The sequence below is a fragment of the Athene cunicularia genome, assembly GCF_003259725.1.
Source record: "Athene cunicularia isolate RWA chromosome 1 unlocalized genomic scaffold, athCun1 chr1_part2, whole genome shotgun sequence".
In the NCBI taxonomy this organism is placed as follows: Eukaryota; Metazoa; Chordata; class Aves; order Strigiformes; family Strigidae; genus Athene; species Athene cunicularia.
In genome coordinates, this window is record NW_020799092.1 from 32,579,704 (window position 1) to 32,599,295 (window position 19,592).

At 38.6% G+C, this 19,592-nt stretch overlaps 1 protein-coding gene across 1 annotated transcript in view; it reads left to right on the top strand.

Moving 5' to 3' along the window:
- FGD6 (FYVE, RhoGEF and PH domain containing 6) overlaps window positions 1-19,592 on the top strand; it is a 92,411-nt gene that overhangs the window by 16,638 nt on the left and 56,181 nt on the right. The window contains exon 5 of the mRNA XM_026864751.1: window positions 8,785-11,250. Coding sequence (XP_026720552.1) covers window positions 8,785-11,250 — 2,466 coding nt within the window. The remainder of the gene's footprint in view (window positions 1-8,784; window positions 11,251-19,592) is intronic.

Below are 19,592 nucleotides of genomic sequence, written 5' to 3' on the forward strand. Positions count from 1 at the left end.
CCCCCCCCCTTCTTGACCGCTACCAACTTAATGGCTACAAGACCTGCAAGGCAAATTCTTGGTTTAAAACAAGAGCTCCCCCCCGGGTTTAAGGGAGTTTTTCGTATTTGTTTGTTTGGCTGCACTGTGGTGTTCTGTTAGAACTTTTGTTCACCCATCTGTTAGATTAGTAGATTTCCTTTCTTAGTGTGCTTGAAGACAAGAATAGGACTTCCTGCCCTGAAAAGATGTCATATGTAAATTATAATGTATTGGGTGGAAAACGCAACTAATTACAGCATAATCCTGAAGCAGCAAAGTGCTTCCTGTAACGATTGGGCTGGGGGATGTTCTAAAGAAAAAGCAATACACAGGACATCGAGCAAAATCATCAACCTAATTCTCAGTGTTTTCCTTTCAGATATGTCAAATTGTTATCAAGTCCAGCGTTAAGTAAGTTATCTGGGCTCTCTTAGTCAGAATTTACTGAAAAATAAAAACCTTTTTGATGCATTTTTCTGTTCCATTTAGTATATTTCTACTTTTAATACATATGATAGAACTGAGTTTGTTTAGATCTCGAAAAACATGTAATAGAGGGATGTCATCTCTACTTAACAGCTGCATTCTAAATTCATGTTTAGGAGTGCTGCTGGTAGTGCAATCTCCCCTGCTCTTTTAAGAGTTAAACAGCTGTGCAAATAAAAGATACATGTTAGGGGGTGCTCAAGAGCTTAGAGTTGGGCTCTTAAAATTTGATACGGTACGACGTTTCAGAAAGTTGGTAGATTTTTAGTACTAAACAGTGATTTCAGGACTTGTAGAGCTGAGATTGACCGAGTCTCTCTGTTGTTTTATTTTATGTTGTGATGGTGTTTGTGGGAAAGGGGAGGAGGAAGGGGTTTTTGTGAAGAAAGTCACTTAGAAGGCAAAAGTGAGAGGGGTGCTGAGGAATATCAGTAAAAAGAAAGTGAGAGTTTCATGGAAAACATGAATTTTAGCGAGGGATTTGAAGGGGACAGCTTAGAGTCCTGGTGGGCAGGAAGAGGGAAGCTGAGCGGTATGTGAAGGCAGTTGAAGAGGGGACAAAAAGGTTTTTTATGTGTGATGAATTATGTAAGGATAGAGAAATATATGGGGAACAGGTGAAACAAGATCAGAGATTTACGATTCTGCTGACAGTGTTATGACAACTTTTGACATTTTAGTTAAGGAGCTCATAGACAGGGTACGAAAAGACTGAGGACTGCTGAGAGACAGTTCTGAAGGTTTAATACCAGTCTCTTGGTATTGCTGCAGAATTCAGTTCCTGAAATACATAGACATGCTTTATAAAGCTATTGCTCGCATAAAAACTCATCAACTCCCATATTTTAATTTCAATCTTGTGATCTATAGGATCTATATCTTACATTGAAATTATTAAATTGTTAATTCAGTTATTACTCTGGCTAGGTAAGGTAGCTAGCTTTCTGACAACTGATTGGTAACACAGCATTTCAGTAAAAATGTTATTATCATGTGTGAAGGCTTCAGATGGAACTTGACATGCCTCAAAACCCTTCCGCTCTTCCTTCAGTTTAACTTGAAGAGCTTGAGTGTCTCTTGCATCTTTTTTTTTAATGTAACTTTAGAGGAAAGCAACTGGGTACAGCATCATCAGTATTGATTTAATATTTTTAAGTAGGATTTGCAGGTATAAGTGACTTCAGCTTGATATGCAGGACTCTGTAAGAGATACTCTGCTACTTGAGGAGATTATGGTATGGAGAGAATACTAAACGCAGCTTTTGTCCATGGACAGAAGTTGCAAAAGGTCCAACATGGACAACACAGCATTGAATCCACAGCAGTTTGCTTTCTGCCTTCTAAATAATGCAGTGCATATTCAGTTTCTTACTAGATATCTTTTCTAGTCGCTCTACAAAATTGTTTCAGTTACATCTCAGTCCAGAAGTGGACATAATTCATTGGTGGGTGAAGGAGTTCTGCCATAGCTGTTGCTTACATATTTGAAAATGCATATGTAAATTTGGACATGTTAGAACTAAGGAACTATAGCACTTATTTAAAATACTTCTAGATAATTAAAAATTATCTTATTTTAGTGATCAATCTCTATGTTGGTTTCAACCTTCATTTATAGCTATTCTCTCATTGCTTTCTCATGTACTGCATATTCTTTATATATGATACTGATGAATGCACATTTAATCATTTTCTGCTTGGAACTATTGTGCTGTCTTCAAGTATGCACTTTGCCTTTAAAAGGGAAAAACAAAAGCTCAGAGTTATGAGTTTGCCGCTTATTATTTCTTGCTGAAGAAACAGTCCTTATATGTGAGTCTATACAGCTTATTTAATGTGGACAGAATGTATAGCTTAAATTTGAAATCTAATTTGATAACAACAATGAGAAACATGCAGTGTATTTTAATGTCAGAAATGTAATTCAAAGGGAAAAAAAAAACATAGCAGGAACAGAATAAACAAAATCAACATTGCTTTTCCAATCGAACCTCCTTGCTTTCAAGGACCAGAAAAATGAGGCCTACAGGGTATAATGTCCCTTACGCTCTAATGTGTCAAGTCTCATTAGACCTACTCAGCTCTATCTCTGCATGCAATCTTAATCTTAAAAGGTCGTTTATTCATCTCTTGTCCTTACTCTAAAGTTATCTCCAACTTTCCTGTTTTATTTCAACAAGTTATTGAACAACCTGAGATTTTGAAATTAATGTTTTCCTTTTACAGTTTACTTAGGATGTTTTCTAAAACTGTAGTGTCTTGGAAACCATCATTTTCCCTTGTATTTTAAAAACTACATGTGCTATCTTCCAGGATGTCACGACTCATTCAATTTTTTTTTGTTTTCTTTTGAGCATTGTGGTACTTGAGAAAATCAGAGCCTCTGCATAATGAGAAAATAAATGCACATTCACAGGAAATAAATTAATGATCTCAGAATACTTTTTTGAGGTGTCTACCTAATGAAACTTTCTGTAACTGAAAGCAAAGTAACTGAACTGAAAAGCCTTGTTATGAGTTATTAAAGCGTAAGTTGATGGAGAATGGGAGTTTTAAAATACTTTTATCTGCTTCTCTGTTCAATGTATTAATTGCTATCACAATAATCTCTTGAGTGTAGCCCAAACATAGAGCAACAATTTTCTCTCTCCCTAGATGGGTTTTAAAAGCCGGATTGGCTTTCTTGTTTTGTGTCTGTGAGTTGAAGTGTTTTATGCCAAAAGTAGACCCAAGAATAGTGAATTGGCTGTTGGAGTGAGCTCTTTCTTCATGTAAGAAAGGACATCACATTAGTCACTTGGTAGATAACAGCTGGGCATCATTTTATTTTCATATATAGCCTACAGATGTGATTTCCTAACTCTGAGAATACAATATGCGTATGTAAACAAGGTGCCGTGAGAAAGCTGATATGTACATTTGCAGTAGGCCAGCTGCTAAGCGGTAACTGTTTCAAGCCCTTTCATTTACTTTTCCTAGTGCATGTGAAATAGATATGTGAAGTAGTATGCGAAATAGATTTCACCTCGTAGGTGAAAAGGAATAAACTACCTCATACAGTGTGCGGTATGGTAAGAGTATATGTATGGCCAGCTTCAGCAGAGCTGCTGATTTGTTAAAGTCACACCTTGGTTTACCCCATAGTAACTTACCTGTGTGCCAATACCTTAAGTTCAGGTTCTACTGCTGTGAAAATCTTATGTCACACTGTTTAATTGTTTTACTGTCTTCCTACTGTTTTGTGGTTCCAAAAGGCTATTGCTTCAGGGTGGGTTGCAGTATCCTGCCGCAGGATTAACTCTTGGGTGGCTAGAGACAATCCCATAGTGGACACTGAATACCAGGAGAGAGGCCTCTGTTCACATGGAATGTTGCATGGAAAGGAATACTAAGTTATGCTTGCAAAACAGCATCCAGAACCATTTGTCCATGTTTCTTGGACCAATGCACGCAAACATAACTTGTTCTTTTGCTGTTCCCAAGTGTAGAAGTTGATAATCTCAAAAGCATGGGCATAAAGAGAACCTGGGAAAATGTTCCTTTAGCAGTAGTAGGGTTTATTGCAGAACCTTTTGTTTGGTTTGTTGGTTTGGGCTTTTTTTGGTTTTGTCTCCATTCAACTTCATATATCTTTTTTTCTCCCTATTCCTGTGCTGGGCAGGCAAGATAACAAGAAAAGATTTAAAGCTGCGTAATAATAGTGCATTAAGACTGCACTGTCTTACTGACTCCTGCTCATTCATGATACTGCCTAGGAGAAGACATGAGCATTTTTAAGTGAGGTGTTCAGTTGCCAAATCCCATCATCTGAAGAACAGAAATGGACACTTTAAGGCAAAACATTGAGAGTAGAAGTTGTTCCAGGGTGTTATCCTCTAAAACAGCTTGAAGGTAGCACTGGAACATGTGCCAGTTGAGCAATAACAAACTTCAGTTGCAGAGGAGCTCAGCAGGATGAGAATGGGTGTTGCTTTTTCCTCAGCGTGCTGAGGAGATAATTCACCAGAGGGACAAATGTCTGTTCTGTAGGCTGTGATCTGAAGTCGGACAAAAAGCCTATGCACTGACCTGCATAGGTGGTTCTAATAGGTATTTATAGTCAGAAAAATAATGCGGTTTTTAATCCACTTTTTTAAAGGATGTTGAGTGTTGGTATTTTTAAGCATTGGGGTGGGGGGTTTTTCAGCACTGAACACAGTGTTGGCTGTTCCTAGATGAGCAGTAGATTTCCTGTTGGTGATGGCAGCTTTGTTAGTTACTTTATTTATGGATTTCTTCCTTTGCCTAGTCAAGCAAGTCGGAGGATATCTCTGGCTGCTTCCCCTGGCTCTTAATCATCTAATCCGTTTATGCAAATAAAACTTCGTGTTTCTGCCCTTACATTTGCGTTTATTATTGGTAACCTGTGATGCTAGTCTGGATGCAGGGATCCTCTCTGAGAAATGGGGTAAGAGTACATGGGGGAGCAGGGGAAGTCACAGTGAATGTCTATTCTAATCTCCAGAGCAAAACAAGTCAGACAATCCAATGTCCAGTCCAAAATTTCCTCTGAAGCTTGTATACATCTCAGAAAGTGAGTTTAGGTTTACTGTAAGTGCTAGTGACTTCACCCCAGCCCTAGGCGAGATGTTGCTGTAGTTAATTATCCTTTGGGTTTAATAATAATTTTAAAGCTTTGTTTCTGGTTTGAACTTGTCAAACTTCAGTGGTCAAGTGTGGAATCTCATTGTGTCTTTTTTTTTTCCCCTTGATTAAAGAGCCATCTGTTATCAAAAATATTTTACATGTGCATGATATATATGATATTGCCATCTCACTTCTTAAATTCTTGGTTAAATTAAGCAGGATGAGCTTTCTTGGGATTTGAGGCATGATTTTTACACCTTGGATACTTCTGTAGTGATTTCTTGCATTTGTCCCAAGTTTTTATCTAAGAATGCCAGAAGATGACATAGCATGTCCCTAGGTCTGGCAGGTGCTGTGTACAGAAATATTTTCATCTCCCTTTATCTTTTTATATTTATCTCCTTGTAATTTGATGGGTTATTTACCTCTTGGCTACAGACCTGCATGGAGCTCTCATAAAATAACTATCTACAATGATTTCCAAATTCTCTTCATCTCTGGTTTTAGGTGAATGGTTCCATATGGCACCAGGAAAAAGCTCATTGTCCATACAACTCACCACTCCATGCATTTGTTGTATAATGGTTTCTTGATTATATTTACGGTTTTTCACTAAAGAAGCTTGCTTATGCTTGTCATTTAACAAAAAGTCACTCTCATATGACTTCCAGTCATTCCTTACACCTTTATATATAACATTTGCCTCCTACTTACTTTTCCTTCTATTCAGGATGGGAAATTGTCCCTTTTAAAGCAGTATTATGTAGAACTGTTTTTTTTACCCTCACACAGGGGATTGGTTTATCTTTAATTTTTGATTTATAATCAAAATCTAACATAATTTCACCCTTGCCTAGCTCCTGTGATTTTTTTCTAGGAAGTTCATCACTTGTATTTTTCCGAAACTTAAAGATACTTTGTTGAGGAAAACTACTGGTATGCATTCCCTTCCTGGAGTCTTTTGTCTTGCATCATATTTATGTTTGAAAGAGCCCTTCATCACATTCCTTTCTGATTGAGTGGTTGACTGCAGATCTGTATTGATACCAAGATTGTAATGTGCCTGTTAATACATTGACCCATATCTACTCCAGATGAAATGAGCAACCACTTTAAAGCAGACAGTGGTGTCTTTATTATACCACACAATTTGCCCATCTCTTCTGTTTGTCCCAATGCTTTTTAACATTGAAGTAATTTGAAAAATTCTAGTAGGCTTCAGAAATCGTATTGAATCAGACATTATCAGAAATGAATTTTTCTCACTCTGTTCATTATCCAGGTTTCCACTATTGGCATATAGGTAACTGGTTTGTTTTCTTTGCATCCCTTTACATTTTCATGTTTTAGTTTTGAATCTTATATTCAGATAATAGTATCATATTGTAACTTCTGAATGTCCTCCCTAATAAACACTAGCTGAAAGTCCTGCAGAGTAATCTAGTTTGATTGCTATCCAAAATGTTAGGCAGTCCCACTATAGAGAGAAACTTCCAAGGTTTATGGACTTCAGTTTGCAGAGTGGGACAAGTAATCCACAGGATGATATCACTTACTTAGCCAGTGTTAATCTCCTGTATCTTCTGCAATCTGTTTCTTTCATTTGGGCATCAGGGGGGATTCCCAGGCAGACTCTTTCCCCTATTTTCAGGGAGCTTTAATAACTTAACAAGTACTACTGAACATGGCCCAGGTCTACTACTGCTTTGCATTCTGTGGCAAAATGGGCATCCCTCCCTCGTTTTTTGCCATAGAAAACAAGCTCCTTTATTGCCATCACTTTATTGTCCAACTGGATAGAAAGTTGCCTTGTCTGAAAGTGAGTGTACAGCGCTCTTCTGCTGTTCAGGATCAGTAGTTGCCCATCCAAAGGGTTATTCTTTTTTTCCTAGCGAACTATTGACTCTTCACTCTGTGGGAAACCTGTCTTTGGACAGGAAGCAGGAGGTGGTACAGCCTTTGCAGTAGCAAGTAGTCACTGCTGACTGTTGTCAGTGACTGCATGGAGCTGTTCCTTTGGAAAGAAATTCTGCATTCCCTCTTGCACAGTGTTTTAAAATTGTCTCTGCCACAGCATTTACCTCTTTGCTAATATAATTGCAGCAAGGACAGCTATTCTAAGTGTAAGTGGAGTCAGTCTGGATACCATTTAATGATTCATGTCCTCGAAAAACATGGTTTTCCTGTTTCTATAGTAGAGACATTGTTTCTGGCCATCTGCTTAGAGCAGCGGCTTAGCATTTGGGAAATGCTTGCAACTGAGGGCATCTGCTTTTTTTTTTTTTTTTTTTTTTTTAACAAACAAGCAAAAATCTAAAACAAAAAACCCCAAGACTGAAACTTTATTCTCTTCTTTCTAGGCTAGAGATTAGGATATAGTTGCACATCTATAATAATGATAGTGATAAAAAACAACCAAACACAAAATCCGTAGTTCAAAGGGAATAATAAATCAATGGATTAGACAGTCCCTTTGCATTTGAAACGCTAATTAGTATGTTTTCTTGAGAGTTTTATTTAACATGTGTATGACTTCCTGAAAGTATATGAAAATATTATTAAAAGTAAAGGTAATAAATACAGAGGTAGTACATTAACAAACAGAATGAGAAACTTGTTTACTTTATAAATCAGTTTTCATATGTCAAAAATCACTCAAAGCACTCAAATCTGAAATTATTGTAGCACATGGAAATAAATTGGTCATAAATGATCTCCTACAATATTAAAATGTTTCAGGCATACCTTAACACACACACACCCACCCCCTCCACCCCCCCCCAACAACCACAAAACAAACAAAAAAACCCAAAGCTACCCAAACCCAACGACATGGTCAAAACTCCATAATCTTCAAGTTCCTTGTGTGCTCCTTTTCCTGCTGCCCACTCTCCCCAGGGTTCGTCATATTGTGCTGTCAAGCGGGTCATAAGTCATAGCAGTGGTGACTGTTTCTAGGTTAGACAGTGCCATGTTGGGAAAAGTAATATTCTAAGATGCACAGAAACAGTATTTTACTTTTACAGTAGGAAACTACTGATTTGCCACAAATTATTGCATTAACATCACACCACAGACTCATTTAACTCAACCGATGGTAATGACATGGCAGCTTTACAGCTGGTGCAGTGATCCATCTCAATATTGTGTGAAAAGAAGAGGAAGGGAAAGGGGAATTGTAGGCTACACATTTCCAAGGTGGTAGGGGAAGGGACTGGACTGTCATGGTAGTTACCTTAGCTGTTTTGTTATCTTCATGGCTTATTATATATGAGGCACTTAACATATTTGTACCATTTTTAAACAGTATTATAATAGTTCAAACTGCAAGACCAGGCTAATCTGCTCTGGTTTTATTAGCATCATACTTTAGCATCTGAGCAAGGACGTGCACTTTCATGAAGTTAAACTGTTTTTTAACGAACAAGTTACCCTTGAAGACTTTTCCTACCACTCCTTGCTTGTCCCTGTTAAAACAAAGAAAGGCAACTAGTAAAAAAGTGGTGGTAGGAAAGGGAGGCATGCTTTTAAAAGAAAAATATATACACACACACATCGAGATCTTGTAGATCACATGACTTAAATGTCACAAAACTTCTAATAATACTGTGGTGTAGGTGAAGTTGTTCTGTGGGCTGATGGTGACTAAAGTCTTTGTTTTCTATCCTTCCTAGAAATTAAGAAGCCGCCAGTGGCCCCCAAACCAAAATTTGTGGTAGGACACAAGGCAGCACCTCCACCTGTTGCACCAAAGCCTGATGTTGTACTTTCTGGTGTTATACAAGCAGCAAGGAAAACCAAGCCAGCAATTGCACCGAAACCAAAGGTTCTCAAGAGCTCATCTGTTCCAGAAGTTAAACCTCCGTCATCTACACGAAAAAGCACAAAAAGCTTTGAGGAGCACAGGGGAGATTCTTCTCAAACACTAGACCACTTGAACTATAAAAATGAAGCCTCAGAAGGGAGTGCTGGTAACACAGCGTATATTCTACCAGTTTCATCTTGCAAATTTGAATGCCTTAATAAGCTTGGAAATGGGGAGAACACCTGTAAAACTCAGATCATTTTTGAGCACTTGGAAAACTTAGAGAACATCAAAGTTGGTGAAAAAAATACACTAGCTCTGGAGGATAGTCACAATGAAAAACTGGCAAGTAGAAGTCAAGTGGTTTTGAAAGCCAGCATTTTGGAAGAGAAACTTAAGGATGTTCTAACTCACAGTGTGTTTCCTAACAGCAGTCCTGTGAGGCATAGCTATGCAGACAAACTTGACAAAGGGGATGGCAGTGGTTCCAAGAATGACGTTAAAATAGAGTTTATGGAACTTGTACAGGCTTCATTGTCTTCTGAGGTAGCTAAAGGGAAGCAGCAAAATACTGATGGTAAGCTTGGTGCTGATAAATTGAAGATGTCTGAAATTTGTCCTAGTTTGATTGAAAATAACCACAGTTGCTCTTGTCGATTAGACCAGGAAATACTGGAAAATGAAAATTTAAGTAGCAATAGTGCATTTTCAGGTGACATAGATAAGAAAGCAGATGCTGATATAGCCTCCTTTGAAATGTCTTCAGTCCTGAGCTCAAAAGTGCTTCCTGTCCCAAAGCCAAGAAAGGCACGTGCTGCATGTCTAGTCCGTCAGGATGGCATAGACACCACAGGAGAAGGAACAAAGGAACCATCTAATTCAGAGAAAGATTCCTTTGGGCTTGTGGACCAAGGCTTTAAAAAGCCAGCAAAAATTAATATCCTTGGTCAAAGTGTGTGTTATAATAATAGTAATGCAGAAGTGCTTCATCCTGAAAAATGTGAGGTAACTCAAAACATTGCAGACAAAATGGATCATGTGAAGGAACCTTCTGTGGAAGAGTCAACTTCACAAAATCTTTTGCCTCAGTTGTCACACAGAACTTCTGATATGGTGGAAAGTGGTAAATGTTCTTTAGATGCAGACCATAACTTAGTTAACTCCATGGATGAGATGACAGATGATACCAGTATGCTAGATGCTGTGGACAGAAGGACTAACTTCATTAGGTGTGATACTTTGTCCATGAGCTTGCCAAAGCAACTTAAATTAACTAGCAGTCAGCACTCATCTGCTTCCATTAGCCTCCATGTTTCCCCACAAAAATTGGAAGATAAAGAAGTTAAAATAAAGGATGAAAGTTCTCCAAAAATCATTCCTAAGAAACCGCAGAGACACAGCCTTCCAGCTGCTGGCCTGCTGAAAAAAGCTGCATCAGCAGAACTTGTGGAAAAAAGTTCTTACACCTCCAGTGAGGACAAATCGAACAGCGTTCTGGAAGGATCTCACTTCATGCATCCAGCAGCCAAGGAGCAAGGTGTACTGTCATCCTGTGACATTCCCAAACGTTCTTCTGAGAAACCCATCTGGAAGTTACCTCATCCTATTCTTCCATTTTCAGGAAATTGTGAATCATTAAAAACTGCTAACATTGCCACCAACTTCAACCACTTGACTGTTGTCACAAAGCCTAGGGCCAAATCTCTCTCTTCTGTGGACATGGATAGGACAGACAAGCCTTGCAAAGACCATCAGAAGAAAAACAGCTTGAAAAAGTTTCTCAACATGAAACTGTCGGTTTGCTTAATGAAAAGCGACTTCCAAAAATTTCTGTCTAAAGGCAGCCAGTCAATGGATAGTGCTATTGTCAACCTTTCCACCAGGGATGGATATGGAGGTGGTAACAACCAGAATATAGCATCTGTAGGCAATGAAAGGAAAGCTAAATCTGCTAAGGCACATTCCATAGAAATAAGTAGTCCGGCATTACAGAAGAAGAGGCAGAGAAACAGAAGTCAACCTGAGATGCGGAATAACCAAAGGCTGGAATCTTTAGATGGGCATGTACTTTTGGGAGAGGATTTGTCACAAATGCATTTGAATTCTGTAACCACCACTTGTGCTCCAGAATACGAGAACGTGCGTCACTATGAGGAAATACCTGAGTATGAGAACTTGCCTTTTGCAATGGGTGCTGGGAGGAATCTCTGTTTTGAATGGCATAACTCCAGCAGCGGGGAAGACCAGAGCCCTGGCTTCTATGAGGTTGAGGAGCCTTGTGAAGCTACAAGCAGGCATTTGAGACTTGGCAGGTAAAATAAAGAGAAAAAGGAAGTTAAACAGCTCCATTGTTGGCTGTAAGCATGTTTAGATGATGACTTGAGAGGATGTATCCCTTTCTTAAATGTCAACAGGACAGTTGCTGCTTCATATCTTTCTATATGCTTTTGCTGTTTTGAAAACTGTTTGTACTTGGTAAAGAGTCAAGAGGAAAAGTAAGCTAGTTATTCCTCCTAGAGGATCAACATCTGGGAAACTAACCTATGTGCTTTTCCACATTTAATCAAAACAAATCAAATTCAGTCATGTATTTGTATGCAAGAATACTTAAACGAGGTGGAATGAACCTTACCACAGTCTCAGGATGAACTTGAATGTGTCCATAGAATGCGTAGTTGCTAGGTTAGTAGGGGAAATAAATATATTTTTAGATAGCAGATAGAGCTGGGAAAAGCAGACAAGCTTCTGAGTATGCAAATCCTTCATCAGGTCTTGAAAGCTTTTCAGGTATAACAAAAGATAGGGCCTCTCCCTGAATATAGCGAGTCTTCTGCATCTCCCAATAAAGCCAGTAGCAGTGCACGAGTTCTGTGTGACTCACACTGAATATTACTGAAAAAAGGGGTTTGGTGGCTCTGCAGGTTGCTGCTGTGTTTCATCATCTCAGGAGATGGTGGAGACAGATAATATCAGCAGATTCAAAAAGGGATTGGACCAATTCATAGATATTTCCAAAACATATGCTAAATAGAATAGGCAGGAACACGTCTTTTAGTATCAGTAATACTCTGGCTGTGGATGATGAGAAGAGTGGCCAGGCTCATGTTCTCCCTAAATAGCATCACTTACTGTGTCTGTCAGAGTGTAGTAACAGGTGAAGCATTGTTTTGACCCAGTAGGGTACAATTTAACTTCAGCTAATCAGTTGTCTTTCAGATCCCAAAAATTTTATCTCAAACCAGCAATAAGGGTTTGCATGAAATATGCAGCCTGTATATCTCATAGTCCCCAGCAAACTTCTTTATACTGTTGAGAATATATGCATAATGACAAGAATAAATGTGACAATGAGATAGTCACATTTAACTTCATTTTTCACTAAGCTTCATTTCATCTTGGATGTGTGTGTAGCAAACACATGCTCTGATAGCTGGCCATTCTTGAGGAGAGCATGTCCTCTTACATAGGAGAAGACATATGTTTTAAGTAGCATCCTGTGTTAATTGTTTATAGAGTTGATATTCTCAACATTGGACTGTTTGATGGAAAGCATGAAGCCTGATCATGGGAAGTAGGTTATCTAGTTATGTTCTTGGTATTGGTGTATATATTTATGTTGTTGTTGAGTATTTTTCTTGCTTACAGTAGGGTGTTTCTTGGTTTTGTCTTTGGTATACCTTAAATTCCTGACTGAGTGTATGCTTTTTGTTTAAATCTAATCTTCAGGTATCTTTCAGGGGTTTTGACCACACTCTCTTGGTATTAGCTTGATTTGGTTTACCTAAGAAGGATGACACCAAACTTAAACAAGAATATATTATGTGTTTGTGATCTATTTTGGTTTGCATTGTGGTTCTGGATCCAGGTGAATGTTTGCTTTAGGAAACGAACAGGACAGTTTTTCTGTATGAAGCATGGTAGACATTGAGACTGGAGTTGCTCCTTGAGTGAAATTCTGTAGTTTTCTTACCTGGCCGAGTGCGTAAGATGTACAGTTATTCCCTCTCCACACAAACCTTCTCCAGTGCCAATGATGTTTTAAGGGTTTAAGTGATATCTTGCACCTTGGCACATCTGCACATATAGCTGCTTCCTAAGCTGGATGTTCTTGACATAACTGGGTTTGTGTTGTGTTTTTCTTTAAAAAGCATACATAGAAAACCATAACCAGAGCCCTTTATATAAGTGTTTATTTTAAACTAAATTACATAGTGAGAAACTACCTTAGGAAACAATTAATGCATGCAGTTACTGCAGTAGATCTTAGGGATCAAAGGAATCCCTAGGAGAAAAAAAGGGACACAATGGAGCTGTGGTGTCCTGATCTGGATCAGCTGCTGGAGAAGAAGGTACAGGTATTCATCTTAACTCTGGCTTGGGAGGTGTAAGGGTCTCCACCCAGACAGAGCTGGGCAGGAAGCTTTTCCAGTTTTCCCATCCGTTGTTATCTCAAATCCTTTGAAGCTTCTTTATCAATACCATCTTACCTTTTACGCATAGTTCTTTAAGAGCCTTTTATCATTTCCTGGGCCGGATGGCATTATAAAACTGGTTAGAGAAACAGTGCTGATGTTACTGAAATAATTACAGCTCGCATTTTCCCCAGCCTGTCAGAACACGCACTTAGCTCTTTTTTTATAGATTATGGCACGTAAAACTCTTGTAATGCACTGGTAATGGAGATCTCAAAGCAAATTATTTTATGATTAAAGCCAATGTACAAATGAGATTATTGTTCTGAGAAATTCACAGACCAATTGCCTACACTTCTAGTCATAATAGCATATATGAAGTATATTAAGTCTGAATGCCAGGCTTGCCATTACCAAAAGATTTCAGTGGTGTCTTTACCTCATACTACATTTTTTTTTCTGGAGGAAGAAATAAAATTTTCATTATGTACCCAGTGCTTTGGTGTTACTGAGAAATTTCCTGCTAATCCCATTTTGTGAAAGCAGTATGCTTTAATGGAGAATGGTAATAGCTTCTGACACTAATCCTAACTTCATACGTCTTATTAAATTCAGATATTTTTATTTGCTTGGGCTTCCCCATAGGGATTTAAATGCAAATGGCGGGCCTGGGTAATGGTGGGTATCAGTTGTCACTTACCGCTTGATTTTTGCATTGATGTCAGCCTCCCTTCAGCTGAAAGTGGGCTTGGCTTTGAAAGGAAGAGAACCAGGGTCCTGGTACAGTGTGTGAACCACTGAGGTGGGACAGGTGCTGCTGATGGCAGACTGCTGGGTTTTGTTTGTGTTGCATAGTTAAGGGGAATGTTCTCAGGAAGCAATGACAATACCTTGGGAGCAGATAATCCACGCTTTGTTTCCACTATAGAAAAAAGAAATCTCTTGAAACAGTTTTTAAGGACTGTTTATTTTGTACTAGTCCACCTGTTTGACTACCAATTTAAAATGGATAATTAATTTGAATGTGTTATTATGAGGACTCTGTAAACAAAGTGAGTGAACAATAGCTGCTCTGGGATAGAAAATGTACTGTTAAATGTAAAAGAAGTTTTAAATATCATTATCCAATTGCAGATAACAAGAGGGAAAGCAGTCTCTTTGGGTTTGTTTTTTTAAGAAATGACTGGTTCAGGCCTGAAAAGTGAGGTGAAACGTCAGTGCTGCTGGTACCACCACAATTCAATTTAATGTCAGAGACCAATGGTTGTAACAGTTCTTTTTTCAAGTAACACCATTTCGTTAAAACCTCCTATTCAATGAGAAATATTAATGCATTTCTTATTCTCTTTTTAGTAACAAACTTTTATTCTGAGGAGGACAGCAAAATCTTCCTTAAAATTGAAAGTAAAATTGAGTCTACACTTGTCCAGTCATCTAAATATGCAAAGGAACAATGAATGTGCCTTAGGACATTTGTCACGCCACTGAAAATGGAAACTTCTGTATCTTGTGGGCTTCCTTTTGGTCTTTGTTACTTTGTTCTAGGCAAGAGCATTGCACTTCAGGTTGAGCAAGTCTGCTCCTTCACCCTTCAGGGAATAGCATACTGTATTTACTGGCTACTTTTGACAGTGTTCCTTCAGATGCTGCAAACGTACATGACTGCTAATTGACTTTGACGAGTTTTATAGCTGAGTCATGTTTCTGGCTAGGATTTTTTCTTTGGAAAAGGCTGGGGTGGGGAGTATCATTCCACAACAATCCTTTGAGATCTTAATGTTGGTTTAAGTAAATACTGCTCCCTATTTTTCCCACCCCTGCTGATTTAGAATAATCCATTGCTTTTCCAGAAATGAGCATCTCAATGAAAAATGTAAGTTTATTTTTCCGGATTAAATTCTGCTTTGGTGACTGAGTCCCCAGAGGTCAATTAAGTGTCCATGAAAGCCTTCCTGTAATATTGAATTTAGTATTGAAATCTGTGTGGTTAAGCACTTTGCTTTGATACATATTCCTTTTTGATGTACTGAACTTTGTTCGGGTTGAGACATGCTTCTCATGAGTGGTATTGCACCAGATAAATGTGGTGGTGTTTACAGTTTAGCAACATTAGGGAAGGCAATTGCAAAATTCCCATTCAAAAACATTTCAAGAGAAACACTGAATTAATAAAGTACTGCAGGGTCTAAGTAGCATTTGAAAGCAGTTTCCAAACAGTTGTGCTGAAATTTGAATGCACAAAATATATTTTGGATATTGCAGTTGTTATACATTAAGAAATACCTTTTTTTACTCAATTTTATTGGAGGATATAATTTCCTGATAAGTAGAGGCCAGGTATGTGGATTTCATCTCCTTCTTAAAGATAATGGGTTAATTTATGATCTGAAGAAGGCAGGTTGCTTTTCCTCCATCAGCTCTGCAGTCGTCCTGTCTTCTGATCTCCCCCTCTGCTTCTAGCTGACTTCTGCCACCCTTAGTTGTATGTTAAATTCTTTGTCTGCAGTTGTACCTCAGATTTTAATGGAATAGCTTTGGTAATATGCTGTGTAGGTTCCCTATCAGGCTTCATTGTCTTCGGTCATGTGTTATCGCTGACTTTTTGTATTCTGTTTACTTGAGCCTGCCTTTTTTTTTTCCCCTCTCTACCTTGCTTTTTCTCACGTCCATGTTATGCAGCTGGTAGGCTTCTGCCAACTCTGAGGGCTTGTCAGTAAGAGTGAGTCAGATGGCTTAGATCTCCACTTCCCGTCTCCCGGGAGGCTGAATGCAAAGCATATCTGGCAGTCCCAGCTCTGGTGCTTGGGAGCAGAGAATGGACAAAGCAGTTATTGGCGACCGGGCATAAGGAGTATTATGTTTTGCTGACTTCTCATGTTTTGCTTTTACAGACTATGAAGAAACAAATTCTTTAATGAAGTTAGGGATGTCTAATCAGAGTCCAAATCAGTGAGAAGTGGAAATATTGGTGAGAAGTGGTAGTACTGATGTTTGGGAATATTGATGTTCTAACACAAGGACTCTGGAAAGGAATTGGGTGCATGTAGATGGTGGACCCTCACCCTGAGGCTGTAAGCTGCTCAAGGAGCTCCTTTTCTTTCTGCACAGTTAGTCGAATCACTGATCTTGGGTCTGGAATTATTCTGTTTTGTTGTGTAAAGTTAATTATTTTATACTAATAGAGTAGCACGTGAAACTACATGAAAGACTTGCAGTGAATTTTTTTACTCAGGAAAGCATATAGGGTGTTTGGGGTTTTCTTTTCTTCCCTTGCAAGAAACGTTATACAAGTCATTGTCTCCATGGTCTGCTTTTCCAGTAACAGAAGTAGTTTTCCTTAGTATTCGAGTGGCTTTTGGTCATACAGCTTTACAGTTTAGTCTGCTATACAACCTGAAATAAAATTTATCTGTTGTAAGAATAATATAAATATATGCACTCTGGGAAATGTCTAAATCTAAAGCAATCTGGGAGTATACCGATCCCCCCACCCCCATTTTTTTTATATCAGAATAAATAGGAACTTCCTTGCTTTCAAAGAATCTTGACACATTCTCATCCAAATGGGTTTGAGATGTGCTGATTTCATCTGTTTTGATGTTGAGAAAGATTCTGAGGTCTGATGCTTTCTCTCTCCAATTAGAGAGAGAAAAGAGTTGGAGAACTACATTTTTCTAATACCAAATCCATTATTCTAGTATACAGTCCAGTCTTGAAAAGTCTTATGAAATGGGAAAAACTGTTGTCATGAAAGAGAATTTTTGTCTTTGGTATTTCTTTCAGCCCTATTTTCAAGCTCCCTATTGATTTTGGTAAAAGAAAGCAGTGGGTGAAGCCGGTTGGCATGAATACAGCACAGAGGAAAACTTCTAATAGAGTTGGAGGTGCAATAATGACAAATTTCCAACTTATCAGATGGTAGTACAAGTGCTACAGAAAAACAGATGTGGTTTAAGTTCGGGGCTGGGCATGTTTGGGAGTGTGAGAGAGGGAGCAAGCTGACAGTGGTGATGAGGCAGGCACTGCTGGGTTGCACTGCCCAGCTGCTATGCAGATCCCTCTGCTGCTCTCCAAAAGGTTTGGTGGTTACTTTTGTCAGTCTTATGCAGTCTAGAAAATTGCATCATGTTAACCTTGGAGCACATGCAGTCCATGTGCATTAGAAGAGACATTTTGAGGGTAAACTGTGCTATCCTTTGTTTCCTACCAAAGAAGTGCTCAGCAGAGATGGCAAAAATGTCCTAACTGTGCTGTTCCCATTGATCTCCCAGTACAATACAAGGATGTCCTCGTCCTTCCTCCCGGTGACGTTGCCTCAGCTCAGCATGTCAGCTCATGCTTTCAGCTGAAGGGTGGCTTAGTGGTATGCAGGAGAGCCTGAAGTAAGCAAAGCAGCACATAGAAACCCTATGTCCTTTAGCCTGTTTCCCACAAACAGGATAACTGGAACTCAGGTGTCATGCACTTCTGTTGCAGGGAACCCTTTATCTGCAGGACAAGGTTGTGAGACAAGCCACGCACCAATATGGTTAACAGTCAAGCTCCGAAGTTTATTAGAAAAACAAGTCCTTATATATTCTTGTACATTCTAAAAATAACAGCAGATCCGTGTGTTGCTCTAGCACACGCTCATTTCAAAAACTAGTTCCTCTCAGCACTTTTGATAAGGACTACTAACCGTGGGCAGCCAGTAGATAAGTTTCTGCTTTGTTACTTTAAGGAATCCCTTCTTATCTGTTTCTTCCCTAACAAGCACAAATTCTTTTGCTTTTGGCCATTGTTAATCTAGACATCGTTAGTCTTCTAACACAAATGTGTCATTAATTTAGACGTTGTTTATCTTCTAACCCAAATGCTGATGATACTTGTACATTGTCAGTGATGCAGAAGGTTCGCAATCCAGCATACGCACCCACAATTCCCCTTTTTCTTAAGGCCTCCATCCTATTTACCACACAAGACAGACAACATCTTGTTAAAACAGGAAGACAGCATGTCAATAATCCCACTATGCATATTGTCTTGCAGTCACTAACAATGCCTAAATATAGATTGAGAGTGATCAGAAAGATTCACACAGCACATACCCTCAAATTCTTCACATCCATGTCCTTGTGCCAGTAACAAAAATCTATAGTTGCTTTATTCTGCAAAACAGCATACCTTACACTATCTCTATCTGTCAACAAATTACTTAGTATATTAGATGTTAAGTTAAATTGTTTTAGACTCCAAGAGGCTATTTTGTTCAAGGTGGATAGAGCTTTTACAACCCCTACTCCTGGGGCTAAGAGAAATGCAGTGACACACTTTCATAAATTAATCACCAATGCTTTTTCTTTAACTCTTTTACTCCATGTCTTTTCTTTTTTTTTTCCCCTAATTTTGTCATTCTTCATATGTATTTCCTTTTCCTTAAAATGGGGGAAGAGAAGTTAATGTTGCATATTTGTCACTGGATGTTGGCTTTTCCCCACCTCCAACACACATGCTCTGTCTCCAGTTGTCAACCTTGGTTTAATTGCAGGTTAACAACATGTAGCTCTGGAGAATATCTCAGATGTAGAATGGAGAGTCAAATGTGACATGAGAATTGAGAAAAGACCCATTTATATGCTCAGCAACAGTCTTTTCCCGTGGGTTATTTTCAGCATTGGTTTAGGAAATCTGTTGGTGAAGCTCTGTGATACTCTTGTTTGCATAGTGGTATTTTAACTGCAGCAAGGTCTAATGTAATTGTATATGTAAAACTGGAAGGTTTTTGGGGGCATAAAATAAATGTTGAAAGCAAGCAATCAAAGTATTAACTTCAGTTTTTATTTAAATGCCAGCAGTGATATTAATGTGCCTCACCCAATGTTTATTTTGATCCAGTTAAAGATGTTTTAACAAATAGACTTACAAAACTATGCAACTATGTTGTTTCAATATACTAGACAGAATTTAGGTTAAGGAATGCAGGTTTTATTTTAGATGCTACAATCCAAGAGGTTTCTTTTAAAAACAGTAAGTTTACACAAGTTTTAATTTTTCCTTAAAACATCTTTGTGCTTATGAGAAACTGCTCCACTCGAGCAGAAGTGGACTAAAAAATATCTAAGACGCATGTAAATAAATGAGGTTTTATCAAAACTGCAATTTTGATAGCTACAACCTGAGGCTTATGGCTCAGTGATCTCAACTACACAGAGTTCAGTTTTGGTTTGTTGGGTTTTTGGGTTGTCCCCGTCCCTCCCCCCCCC